Here is a 13,200-nt window from a genome sequence, read left to right as displayed (position 1 = left end):
GTATCATGCTGTCATTTCTCTAAGAAAAATACCTTATAGGATTATAGAAAGCTATTATCTTGTTCAGCAATGCGTAAAATCCAAGTAGTAATTTATTAACAGAAGACAAGATGGTACATTCGACTGGCTGCATTTACAATATATCGCACGACATGCTAGCCAGTGTCACCCAAACAGCAGACCAAACATGACACAATGATAATGACCACATATGGCAAATCCAATTCCTGACTAGCAGTAACAGAAGTCTCCTGCTATCATGAGCTTCAAGGGCTGGCGGTTTGTGGAGGAGGCGCCATGAATGGAATGGGAGGCATCTGGAACCCAGGAATGGTAGGGATTGTCGTTGGGATCGTGGTTGGAATGGATGGCATAGTAGTGGGGATTGAGGGCATTGGTGGCAGGGTAACCGGCACTGCAGGAATGGTTGGCACGGTGGTCGGAATCGCAGGATTTGGTAGAGATGGGATTGTGCCAGCGGCTACTGGTGGCAGGCTGACCTTTGGCATAGGAATGGATGGCATTGGAGGGATTGTCACCTTTGGGACCCCTGGAATGGTAGGCATCGGAGGTAGTGTGGTTGGAACTGCTGGTATGGAAGGCTGAGCCGGTGCGGCCTCTGGCGTAGCTGCTGTGTCCAAAAGATGGCGAGTTGCGAAGCTGCCATTGAAGGCTGTCAAGGCAAGTAAGAGGACAAGAAGACGGCAGCCAGGTCCACAACCAGCCATTGTAGGTGATCCTATATCTTTTGCTTGGGAAGCTAGAGAATTGTTTTGCTCTCTGATGATTCCTGTGAAGCTAAGACCTGATGCTGGGACTATTTATAGCATTCTGTAGTCAGGTGAGCAAGAGCAATGGTATCATTAGTTGTTGACCTGTGCTCTGGTTTCTGAACTCACCTGGCCTTGGTTGTTTACCAGCCAATGCTCTTTGGGGATGTAGCTCAGCGAGTTAGGAAGTTCTTGCTCAATTGTTGAAATGACGGACGGTCGAGTTGTTGGATTTGTTGCTCCGAATTTTTGACAAGCCCAGCTTGTACACTGAAGTAGTGGACGCCACCTAATTTTTTCAACACATCAGTACCAGTTAGTTGGCGCTAGGCAATTTCAGTGATCCGTAGGTGACGGACTCTTCATAAGGTCCTCTTTCTACCAAGGACCAGATAACAGCAAAGGTTTGCCTTTGAATCCGACGGTGAGAAGTTCGATTGATTTAGACAAAACTTTTAGTCAAATGATGTTTATCTTTTATGCTGCATATATGTGTTGGCAAAAGTTAATAGAATTAATTTTTAATTATGAAAATATCGATATAATTATCGTATGCTAAATCTAAATACCTTGGCATACGTGTGTTGTTGAAGTTCTTAAAAGTTTGACCATACATATTTATGACATGTTTTAGATCTAGGGTAGCACAATGCCAGCACAGGAACACCAACCATTCATGTACATACATGGCATATGATGAACTATGCCTACTTGTTTCCAAGTTGGACATCCTCAGGCAATACACTACGGATACCCCAAAGGCATTAGCCAATACTTTTGTGCATGAAAACTCTAGACTTGAGAATATTTGGAGGTTGACTCCACCCATTAAGGACGCATTTAGTTGGAGGGATATTTTTGGATATGAGATGGTTATCTAATTTTTTGAGGTATTTGGTTAGAGGAAAAGTAGATATGATGGCTATTGAGAGAGAATATTTTTTTAGACGCTAGATGAGTCTATCCACAAAAATTGCTAGATATGATAGCTATAAGAGCTTTATCTATGCTGATGTGACATATTTTAGTTAGAGTAAATACAGTTTTTTGTTAGCATGCTTTAAATGATATTATCTCATAAACCGTTTATCTAATTTGCGATTCGATTGTACCAATGTATTCATTGCAATTAAATTGACAAAATAAGATCTCTTGCAATTATATTTTAATTAGAAACTAAATATATGACAAACGGGTCCTATAAAATTTTGACTAGCCACATCTAAATTCTATCCGTCTAACCAAGCAAGAAATTAGATCGATCCATATTACCAAATAAAAAATTAAATCACTTAATCCAACAAAACATGTATGGATATATCTTATCCAACATTGAATATAAGATCTTGTCAATCAAATTTAAAAGTTAATAAATATCACTTATAAAAAAAGAAGATTTCATCTAGTTATCTATTGTGCATTGTTATCTCAGGGATTATATTCTTTATATGCCATATATTTTGACTAAGTTGTTAGTTCCATTAACACTTTGTTCATACCTTGCAATTATATGGCATTTATTGCCATTTATGAATTCTTATTGCTAAAATGTGACAAACAATAATTTGAGGTAAACACAGGCAAACATTGCTAAAACTACCTTATGGTACGAACTTCTCAAATATTGAATGTAAGATCTTGCACCAACCAAGAAGTAGTGCCAGAACAAAACTTCAGAGCAAAGCTAGAATATTGCACCAAACAAGAATTGGACGAAGCATCAGAGCATAGCTAAACAAATCTACAATCCGTTCAATAATCTGCCAAATTCTCTTGCTTCTCCCGATGAATCTCAAAAGCAGGGGAAACTCTTCATAAAGGAAAGGTCAAAATCTTAGATGCAGTCTGCATATCAACCCATTACTTCAGTGGTAGGGGCTCAATTGAGCTCATCTGCATAGCAGCTATTGATAAATCAGACCATACCCTTCTTCCAGTTCCTGCCGAAGCGCATCATACATCAACTTGCAAATAGACCACATAGGCAACTATCAGGTCATTGCAAACACTTCATGCCTGCATAAACCTTCATTCCACACCCTAACCAGTCTATGAACAAAACATCTGGGGAACAACACAGTGCAAATATATGTATACGACACCATATTACATAATATTTTCCTGCATCATCCGAACAGTTCATTGCCCAAGACAAAAAGGACCAAGCAACCATAAAATCCTAGTACAATAATTATATGGACTTAATCATTATTTTGATCAAGATTTACGGATCACAAAGATAAAGGATCCTCCTAATGGACCACCATGTACTGTCTGAGCCGACTCCCACTCTGCTCAGCAAATTATTTCTCATATGTTTTCAGAAAAGTAGCAACATGCACTTGATATTTCCTTCGGAAGCCTCAAACATGCATACTTAGATAGTAGAGATAGTTGATGAAGGTAGAAGATATATGCTCCTTTATATTACCGAACACAAGCAGTACTTGGCTTGTTTGAATGACGACCAAATTATGACGACACAAATGCATAGTTTATTGATTAACTCCCTCACGAACACAAAATGCTAGCAGAACAATGGATTAACTAATATTTTCAGTAATACATACAACAGCTTATTCATACAATTTGAAAATGTGAATTGGAAAAAAATGATTTGGAGCGCATCTTTTTGGGATTACTAGGGTACTCTAACCTTACATTAGCCATGGTGCAAGACAATATCTGTTGGAGATCATGGCAGCTGCACTGAACATGAAAAATCCTTCATGAAATTGCTAAGAGATGCACCCATATCAGTTTCATAGAAAACAAGATCAAGAGATAGATGATATCACCAAAAAGAAAATATAAAGAAAGAAAGATGAAACTGATCAACACATCCATACTTTTACCTTATAATCTCCCGCAACAAAAGCATCATCTTAATTACCTGTTGGGTGCCAAGCCTAGTGTGCCATCCTCACTGCGATAGGCCATTATCACCAAGCTGTGGAACCTACAGTTTTGGTTGAAGAGTTGGACTATTTCATGAAAAAGACAATGATTTGCATTTTCTGGAAAACCGCTGCTGCGTACAGGAAAGTTAATGGAGTGATGGAGAAAGGATAGGAAAAGTTAACCTTAACAAATAGAGGTATCCGTTGATCTTGATCCAAACACCGTGTTTCGAAGTACAATGAATATGCTCATTAACTGCCAACAGAAGAAATCACTAATTGGTGAGATCAACTTTATGAGAAATAGGATAATTGAATTATCTATTGCACACCTGAAAGGAAGGATCTGTAGTTGTGTCAAAATATTTTCTTTCATTTGGCAATGGAATTGGTGAATTGCACGACTGGAAAATGAAGAAATCAGTAAATAGCTAAGATCATGAGAGAAAAAAAAGATCATAAACCATTTCACTGGTACTGACAATCCGAACAACCCTTTAGAGATTGAGAGAAGTTTTCCAGTAAGATTCCTATTATCCTTTTCTTTTAATTTTGAAGAGAATCTGCCCTTAGTGAAGCAACACCCGACAATGGAGAGAAAAATTATGCCATCTGAAACATGCATCGAACATCATGTGCTGCACAGGTACCAGACAAAACTTGCATTACCGTTCCACCTCATGCACTTCACGCAGCCATTCCAGCGATGTGTGGAGGGCACAACTGCGATATGCTTGTCCCCAATTTAAATCGGTCAGCGACGAAACTTCCATGGATGAGGATCCGCTCGCCCTTGACCTCGAGAGCACCAATGACGTGGTTGAGGAGGCAGGGGAGCTCAACTCGGCCGCAGGCGGAAGTAGAGATGAGCCGCCTCCTTGTTTCCATGGCCCACTATCTCCACCAGTCGCCCTGTGTGTGCCACCGACGTTCTTGGTCGGAGAGGGAGACCGTCACACCAGCAGCCGAGATGAAGTGTTCGTTCTGAGTAGGAAGTACCCAGCGCCGCGTCTGCCTCGGAGACCTGACCAGGGCGTACCAGCGCCGCCTCTGCCTCTGCCTCGGCGTGCGTCGATGGTGGTGGCGGACCAGGGCACAGTGGACGCAAGATGCGGATTTTGGAGGGGAGAGAAGTACATGCCGTGATTGAATGGGGAGAGGATGTGAGTGTGAGGGATAGAATGATGCTCATGACTTTCCGTATCCACATCGATCGGGACTAATTAATTGGTGTGGCATTTAAGAAGTAGCAGCAATAATATTTAGATGTAAAAATAGATAATATATTGTATCATATTTATAAAAAATAATATGATATCGTATTTATAAATGTACCATATGTATTTATCACTTTATTTATCGAAAACCCGTTTTCAATATACTGTACGTCGAAAAAGAGCCGACCCTACTATTTTTGGCACATGAGGTGCCGAATGCGGTGTATAATGTCATATTCAATCACGGCATGTGCCGAAAACACACTGTATTTAGCACTGTGTACCGTATTCGGTATCTCATGTGTCAACAACACACTATATTCGATACATGAAGTGTCGAATACGGTGTATAGTACCGTATTCGGCACCAAATGTGCTGAATACAGCTGGCCCCCTCTGCAAGGGCTCTGCAATCAATCTGGTTGCATGCGAAGGCTATGTACGTATCACTTGCAGCTCACATCAGTACTAAGTTGCTTTTTTAGCCCTGATTACACATGTCACATTGGACAAAAGTATGTGCTAGTTGAGTTTTTATTGCTCAAAGATAATGCACGCTCGATGGAGAGTTATTGCGATGTCAATGTGGGTCTCAGAGAATCCTGTTGCGTTTGCTGATAGAGAGAGAAAGAGTTGTGTGTAATTTTATGATAGAGATGTTGTCATTTTATGATTAAAGCTCTGTCGTGTTGTCACTTTATGTCTAAAGCTTGAGTCAGGATATAGGTATGAACATATCTCACGAAGTGTAGTAGTCCTCCTAAAAATCATGTGTGGTAAATGGAGAAGGATCATGCAACTATTTGAAGATCATTTACCAAATGATCCAAGGAGGGACGCGTTCGGTAAACGCTTACTAACACTTTTCGTTCGCAGGCAACAAAATTGACAGATGAATAAGTACAAATCAGTTATTGTTGCTGAGGCTCGTGACCTTATCCTTGTTGCTAAAGTATGGACCGTTGTGGCAGTATTCCCCCTGTATCATTGATCTCAAGATGCATAGTGCATAGCTGTTGAATACTTAGATCATCTCAAGATGACGGGTGAAAATTGGCAACGCAAATTAGCGGAAGAATGCTAGTCGTGTCAGTCAATGCTATCAGGGTAAGGTGTTGTTGTCTCTGAGGTGGTGATGGGAAGTTGTAAGGATGGATACTAGCAAATTCACCATTATCTTCAGTGTCATTAGTGTCATCTAGAGATGGAGATCTCAGAGGGAGCGGTTGTTGGGGGTATGAAATCATCGCCGTCGTTATCATCTTGAGCTATCACGGTACGAGCACGTCCCCTTGCAGTGTTCATCGAACCTTCTCCCATATTGATGCTTCAACGTCTATGCATTGGTGGCATGAAATCATCATCCTCATCGTCATCGTCATTTACTGGTTGAATAGTTGAGGGCACCCATGTACCCTTTAAATTCGCTGATCTTCGTTGTCTTCTATGCGAACCGAGCATGACACCCCGCCAAAGAGCATATACATCCTCAAGAAATTTGGAATGTCTTTGTTGATGAACTCTACGTCTTCTAGGAATGCCTAACGCAAAAGAGAAGCATTCGAATCAATGGAAAAAAGATAAGTAGGGTGACAAAAAGAAAATAATGAACATGAATGTGAGATGCATACTGATCGGGCAACATCACTATCCTTTTTGCCTCATAGAGAAACTTAGCACAGAAGGATGGTAGGCTAATTCGCATACCCTGACATACTTTTGACATAGCTTGTGCAAGAGGACCCTAAGGTCGTCGGTGGTTACATGTTGGAGTGGAGTGGTTAACGTAGAATAAAAGGGTCTTGCATGCAATTTGGACACGTCCTGGATTAGGTTGTTCTCCTTGAAGGGATCATCATTCCTTTCATGCACAACCTACAAAGAGGTAGTAAGTGTTATATTGATCATTATATGTGTCCATAGAAAATCTGTACTACAAGATCAAGCCATAGATTTATTAATCATTGACTACAAAATATCTAATAAAAAAAGTTGTGTGACATAATTATTTGATAAATATTAAATAAATTAATAGTAATTAAATTAACAATATAGTAAATAAGATATAATAAAGATAACTACGATAATAAAGTGAATAATATATGTGTCATGAGAAAGTACAAGTGTATCGAACAACTTCACTGGCTACTCAACGACGATGATGCTGCACGCAATCCCCATGAGTGTAAGCATTTGGCGGGTGTGTGGCCCTCATCACAGCGGCTTGCGCTGGCCCCTGCCATGTGTGCCTTTGCTTGTCATCTTCATCGTCCTACCTGTGGGACCCTATCGAACGTGTATCCAAATCCGCTAACTCGGCCCTGCATGTACCATGATGAAGGATCCCCATGCAGAAGTATGAACGTGTCTAGTATGTACTCCGATGGAAGCCGGTGTGCCGAAGGCTCACCCTGCTAGTACCATTGTGAACCCCTAGGTGCATCGAGATAGTGGGGGTATTGTCCGCTAAGGAGCTCGGTGAAGCTAGCGGCCTGCATTGCAGCAGCCTAGTCAAAATCTTGCGTGCCGCTCCATTCAGGCATCTTCTACGTGTAGTCAGTGACGTCCTCTTGACGAGTCGATGCTGCAGGCAGAGGTGTCATCGTACTCTGAGGAGGTTGTGTCCACTGTGATGATTGTGAACCTAGTGTACACTGCTCGGGCTCAGAAACCTGCGTGCACTCCTCTGCCTTAGCACTGGAACATGACACATGATGCTCGACAGCCAAAGTTGCCTCTCGCACCTGTGTCCGAATGGGTTCCCCATAGGCACTGGACGAGCGCCTGCTGTGGGAGGCACGAGACGGATCTATGACTAGTAGGTCGCACCGCTCCAACGCGGGGTACAACCACCTATACCACATATAGCAGATCGATAGTGGGACCATCTCGTTCTCATGTAGTCACTGAGAGAGTTCCTATTTAATAAACATTAAAAATTGTAATAAACATTTACTGAATAACTATTATATAAACATTAAACATCAGGAATAATGAAATAATTAATAAACAATAAACAACTATTAAAAATCACAATTACTATTTAAAGTTATGTGCTAGAATTATTTGATAACTGTTAAATAAATTCATAGTACCTTATTTAAATAATTTGATTAATCATATTACTCTACTTAATCTTACTAATTAAGATAATTAAGAAAATTTGAATTAAACTAATTAATATGATTCATCATGTAACTCTAATAACTATGATTAAATTACGCAAATACTCTAAGTATATTGGCTAATGACATCAATACAATTATATAAAAAAATAATGTAATTACACTGATTAATGAAATCTATGTTATTAGACCAAGTAAATAATCTAATTACACCGACTAATCAAATTCATGTAATCAAACTAAGCAAATAATCTAATTACTCTAATTATCAACTTAATATAATTAAACAAATGTAATTGAATGGATTAAACAATCTAATTACTACTACTAATCCAAGTATTAATTAAATATGTAGTCTAAATACCCTAATTTATCAACTTAATATAATTTAACAAATGTAATTAAACGGATTAAACAAACTACTACTCTAATTACTATTACTAATCTAAGTATAATTACATATATAATCTAAGTACTTACTGCTCCTCTTCTACTACTCCTTTCCTCGCGCTGCACTGCCGCTCCTTCTCATTTTATTACCTGCACGGGCGGCACGTGATGCACTGAAAACTCAGCAACATGCGGACGCAACAGGACCAAAAGCAAAAGGCAGACAATAGCACGTAGACACAGCAACACCGAATGTGACCGTGCTGAAAGCTTGACGCGATGTGATTTGACGCCGGCTGTTTTAGGCACACGAGGTGCTGAATACAGGCCGTATTCGGCACCTCATGTGCCTAATACAGTGTGTTTTCGGCACATGAGGTGCCGAATACAATGCACAATGGTGTATTCGGCACATCGCGTGCTGAAAATAGTGGAAGCGGCTCTTTTTCGATGTACGGTGTACCAAAAATGTGTTTTCATTAAATAAGGTGCCGAATACACTTGCTATAATTGTAAATATGGCAACATGTTTTCTATTTTTTAAATACAATGGCGTATGTTATATACTTTTGGATTTTTGCCCATTTTAGATCCTGTGATTTGACTTATTGATTGGTGTTGCCAAATTAAGTGAGACTTAATATAGAAATAGTGTGGTGATTAACTACATCATTAATTAGGGACATATTTGGTTGGAGGACAAGGGTGAATGAGATATAACCATCTATATTTTGTTGAAGGGGACGATCCAATTTCTTGTTTTAGTAGTATAGATTAAAGATGACAACGAGAAAAATGCTCGCGGGTAGAGGCTAGCCAGACCCATACCCGCGAGCTTATGCCCAAACTCGCACCTGTTATCTGCTACGGGTAAGAAATGCTACCTGCGGACATCTTGTACCCATGGGCGCATCCATATGCCCACCTACAGCACAAGTTTATGGGTAATTGGAGCAGATTTATATACCTAAACTGCTAGTTTATATACCTAGTGATGACTTGGGCCAACATATAAGGTGATTGGAGCGGTTTAACGGGTTCACGAGCACAAGTATGCCTTTTTCTTGCTCATGACCTTTTGCCCATCAGGTTTATGATCAAACCTGCAACCGTACCCACAAGCAAACATTGAAACCCAAACCCACACCTGTCATGTTTCTTACCCATGGGCACGCGGGTAATCTCTACCCATTTCCATATTTAGTATAGATAGGACAACCCAATTTCTTCTTTGGTTGGACAGATAGAACTTGGATGGGGTTAGCCAAAATTTTGTGGGACCTACTTGTCATATATTTTGGTAATCATCAAAATATAATCATGTGGGCGAAGTCTGTAAGTAATTGGTTTGCAAGGTTGTAAGAGCATCCTAATGAAACTAAACAACTATGTGGTTGAGGTCCTCGCGTCGTCTCTCTGAGGCGACTCAAGGGGGGGGGGGTGACTCCTTCACCTGCATCACCCCACCTCGTTGGCCTGCTCAGTGCGACCACCGCTGTCGTCGCCGCTAGCGGTGACGATGCCAAGCAGCAGCCATCATGGACCCCTCCACCCCCTTCGTCCTCCTCTCTCCCTCCTTTCCTTTTGCAACTTGGGATCTCGAGGTCATCAGGCATCGTCGTGCCTCTACCAGTCGGATCCATGGGAACCAAGCTATTCCATAACACCGCCTACCACCCTCAAACCGATGGTCAAATCGAGAGGGTGAATTAGATTATAGAAGACATGTTGCGAGCTTGTGCTCTCACATATGGAAAGAAGTGGAAAATTTGCTTTCCATTTGCCGAGTTCTCCTACAACAACAGTTATCAATTGAACATTGAAATGTCGTTGTTTGAAGCTCTTTATGGCTGAAGATGCCGAACACCGTTGAATTGGTCCGGATCTGGCGAAAGGGCTATTTGCAAGTATCTCCTCACAGCTCAGTCCCGACAGAAGAACTATGCAGACCACCGCTGACGAGAACTTGTGTTTGATATTGGGGACTTTGTCTATCTCAAGGTATCATCTCTTAAAGGGGTTCGACGCTTTCAAGTTAGAGGGAAGCTAGCACACCGATATGTAGGGCATTTCTAAATCATTGTTAGACGTGAAGAGGTGGCCTATCAATTGGACCTATCCCCGTCCTCCTCCGCTATCCACAACGTGTTCTATGTCTCACAACTAAAGAAATGACTTCGATTTTCAACCGAAGTTATTAAGGTTAAAAATCAAGAATTGCAACTGGATCTCTCATATTACGAGCGACCAATTCAAATCTTGTATGAAGCAGAATGCAAGACTTTACGACACTGTATTAAGCTCATCAAAGTCCAATGGAGCAACCACACCGATGATGAAGCAATTTGGGAGCATGAGGATAAAATCCGCTCCGAATATCCCAAACTTTTTGAGAACTTGTAAATGTCATTGTAATGTTGCATAATTGGAACATCTCACATGCCTATAATCATCACCATGCAGAATGAAAAGTTTGTTCCCAAAGGATTGCACTTAGAAACTATCCGATCGGGAGAACCATACTCCTAGTAGTTTGATCGTTATTGGTCTACCGGTCTGACCGCTAGAGGTATTTAGAACCCAAAACTCTATGTTCCCGGGCGGTCTAACCGCCCCAGGCTCGTGCCTCTACCGGTCGGATCCATGGGAACCAAGCCGCGATCTAATCGAGCCTAGCTGCGGTCTGATCATCAGCTCATGTGAAGGCCCAATGACTATTATTTCGTTCTGTAAAGGAATTTTGACAAAGTTTTTTTTTCATTTGTGGGAGATTCCCATCAACTTCATCACCATCACCTTTTCCCTGAGTTTGCCGAATCTCGAGTCGACATTCTTTTTTTGGGGGGGAGGGGGGTTGTCACATCACAAAACACAAATCATGCGATTAAGCATTCATAATCATTGTGGCATTATTTTTATGCGTATTCGTATGATAATTTGAGTTTAAACATGTTTCAAAAGTACTTAAAGATAGTTTAGAACCTTTAGGAAAACCCTAAATGCCTCGGAGATGAAGAAGAATAGAAAAGGATAATAGAATCAAGTTTTTAGCACAAGATCGCTCTCGCACTCTGACCGGGATTCCCCTCGGTCTGACCGCAAGGGGGCAGCCACATAGGTTTGCCATGTGGGCTTCCAGCGGTTTGACCGCCACAGTGCAGAGGTCCCACTTAAGAAAATCAGCTAACTCTCTCTCTCACTCTCTCTCTCTCTCTCTCTCTCTCTCTCACACACACACACACACACACACACACACACACTCTCTCTCTCTCTCTCTCTCTCACTCTCACTCACTCCTTCACCCACACCAAGAGAGAGGGAGAGACCACCTCGACGTCCACGATGACCGGAGACCGACGGAGAGGACTTCCTCGAGCTCCATGAAGGATTCCTCGAGCTCATCCCCTTCACCCTCATCGCCGGTGAAGTTTCCATGCAAGTTCATCCACCTCAAGCCCTACACCACCCCAGAGCCTGATCTCCAAATCGGAGCTTCCCCGGAGTGATCCCCTCCAATAGAAGGCTTCCCTATGCTAAGGTGAGACGTCCCATACTATTTTCCTATCGTTCTCAAGCTCTAATCGGTCCCCATTCCATGTAGTCCCAAGTTTAACCCTAGCCTTGGGCTTATCCATGGGGTATTTTGAGTTTAGCTTGGTAAATATTGTTCAAATCACTTTATAAGCACTCAACTAGTCACATAGAGCATTTTTGTACCCTTCATGGTTGAAGCTTTCATTGGAGCCTTTGCTAATAACCTCGCAAAGTGGCGCTGGCAGGGTCTAGTGGTCTGACTGCCAGATAGCGATCTGACCGCCTTCATACCGTCAGTCTGACCGCTAGGCACCAAAACCTTCTTCAGGCCGACGATCAGACCGCCACCTCCACGTCGGTCTGACCTCCAGCCATGCAAGGCTATATGTACTTAGGTTAGCTTGTTTGAGATTTCAAACTTCAGAACCCTAATCATTTGGTGGTCTTTTACAAATATTTTCAAAACACAATGCTCTATTAATTATCAAGCATGCATCATATGCACACTTTTTCATCGTTTGATTATTTTTGTAATTCATTCTTGATTCGTTTAGAAAGTGTTATGCCGACAGTCCAAACGAGTGAAGGTAACGCCAATCTACCAAAGTTCTGTAAGTGTTGCGCCAGAAGTATCAAGCAACCGTCAAAGCAGTAAGGTAGGCATCTAAGCATACTTAACTTACTACTTTGGATCTCGTATTGTATAACTTGATAAATTACAATTTATGTATGTTTGCATGAGTAGTGGGTCTATTGTCAAGTTTTGGTGGGTAGAACCTATGTTAATGAATTGTATTATCTCTACCTTGAATTGTTGATTATCCATATCCTTGTAGTCTTGATAATATTGTTGGTGTCTAACTTAAGATTTATTCAAAATGCTATGAACCAAAAGAGGATTCAATAGGCTATGAGCCAAAATAAATATTAAGAATGACATGGACTCACAATTGGATTGGTGAAAAGAGGATTTGATGCAGTGACGAGTTGCAGCAGCACATATCGTCAACTAGGCAGCGTACGAGTGGTTGCACTGCCTAGAAACCTTATTGACATCTCTCATGCAGGCTTCACGACGACAACAGCTCATAGATACCGCTCAACCTCGATGCACGCCAAGGAGAGAGTTGGCGAGATCCAATAGCTCGATACACAACACAGATCACCAAAAGATAGAAGATGGAAGGATGGAGCTATTTTGTGAAGTTTTTACCTCGTATATAACTTGGACGTCTCTAGGTCCTTTTATAGAGGAAAGCAACTA

General features: G+C 41.3%; 1 protein-coding gene and 1 long non-coding RNA gene across 2 annotated transcripts; both read right to left on the bottom strand.

Moving 5' to 3' along the window:
- Positions 1–74: 74 nt before the first annotated feature.
- On the bottom strand, positions 75–799 carry LOC133895535 (vegetative cell wall protein gp1-like). Its single transcript, XM_062335935.1, has one exon. The coding sequence runs from the start codon at positions 726–728 to the stop codon at positions 267–269; it is 462 nt and encodes a 153-aa protein (XP_062191919.1). The 5' UTR covers positions 729–799; the 3' UTR covers positions 75–266.
- Positions 800–3,499: 2,700 nt separating this feature from the next.
- Positions 3,500–4,185, bottom strand: LOC133896281 (uncharacterized). Its single transcript, XR_009905735.1, has 3 exons — positions 4,003–4,185; positions 3,854–3,926; positions 3,500–3,729 (listed from the first exon to the last, which is right to left on the bottom strand). It is a non-coding gene; the product is annotated as an uncharacterized LOC133896281 (long non-coding RNA).
- Positions 4,186–13,200: the final 9,015 nt, after the last annotated feature.

The sequence above is a fragment of the Phragmites australis genome, chromosome 16, assembly GCF_958298935.1.
Source record: "Phragmites australis chromosome 16, lpPhrAust1.1, whole genome shotgun sequence".
Classification (NCBI taxonomy): domain Eukaryota; kingdom Viridiplantae; phylum Streptophyta; class Magnoliopsida; order Poales; family Poaceae; genus Phragmites; species Phragmites australis.
This window is presented reverse-complemented; position numbering and strand designations above follow the sequence as displayed.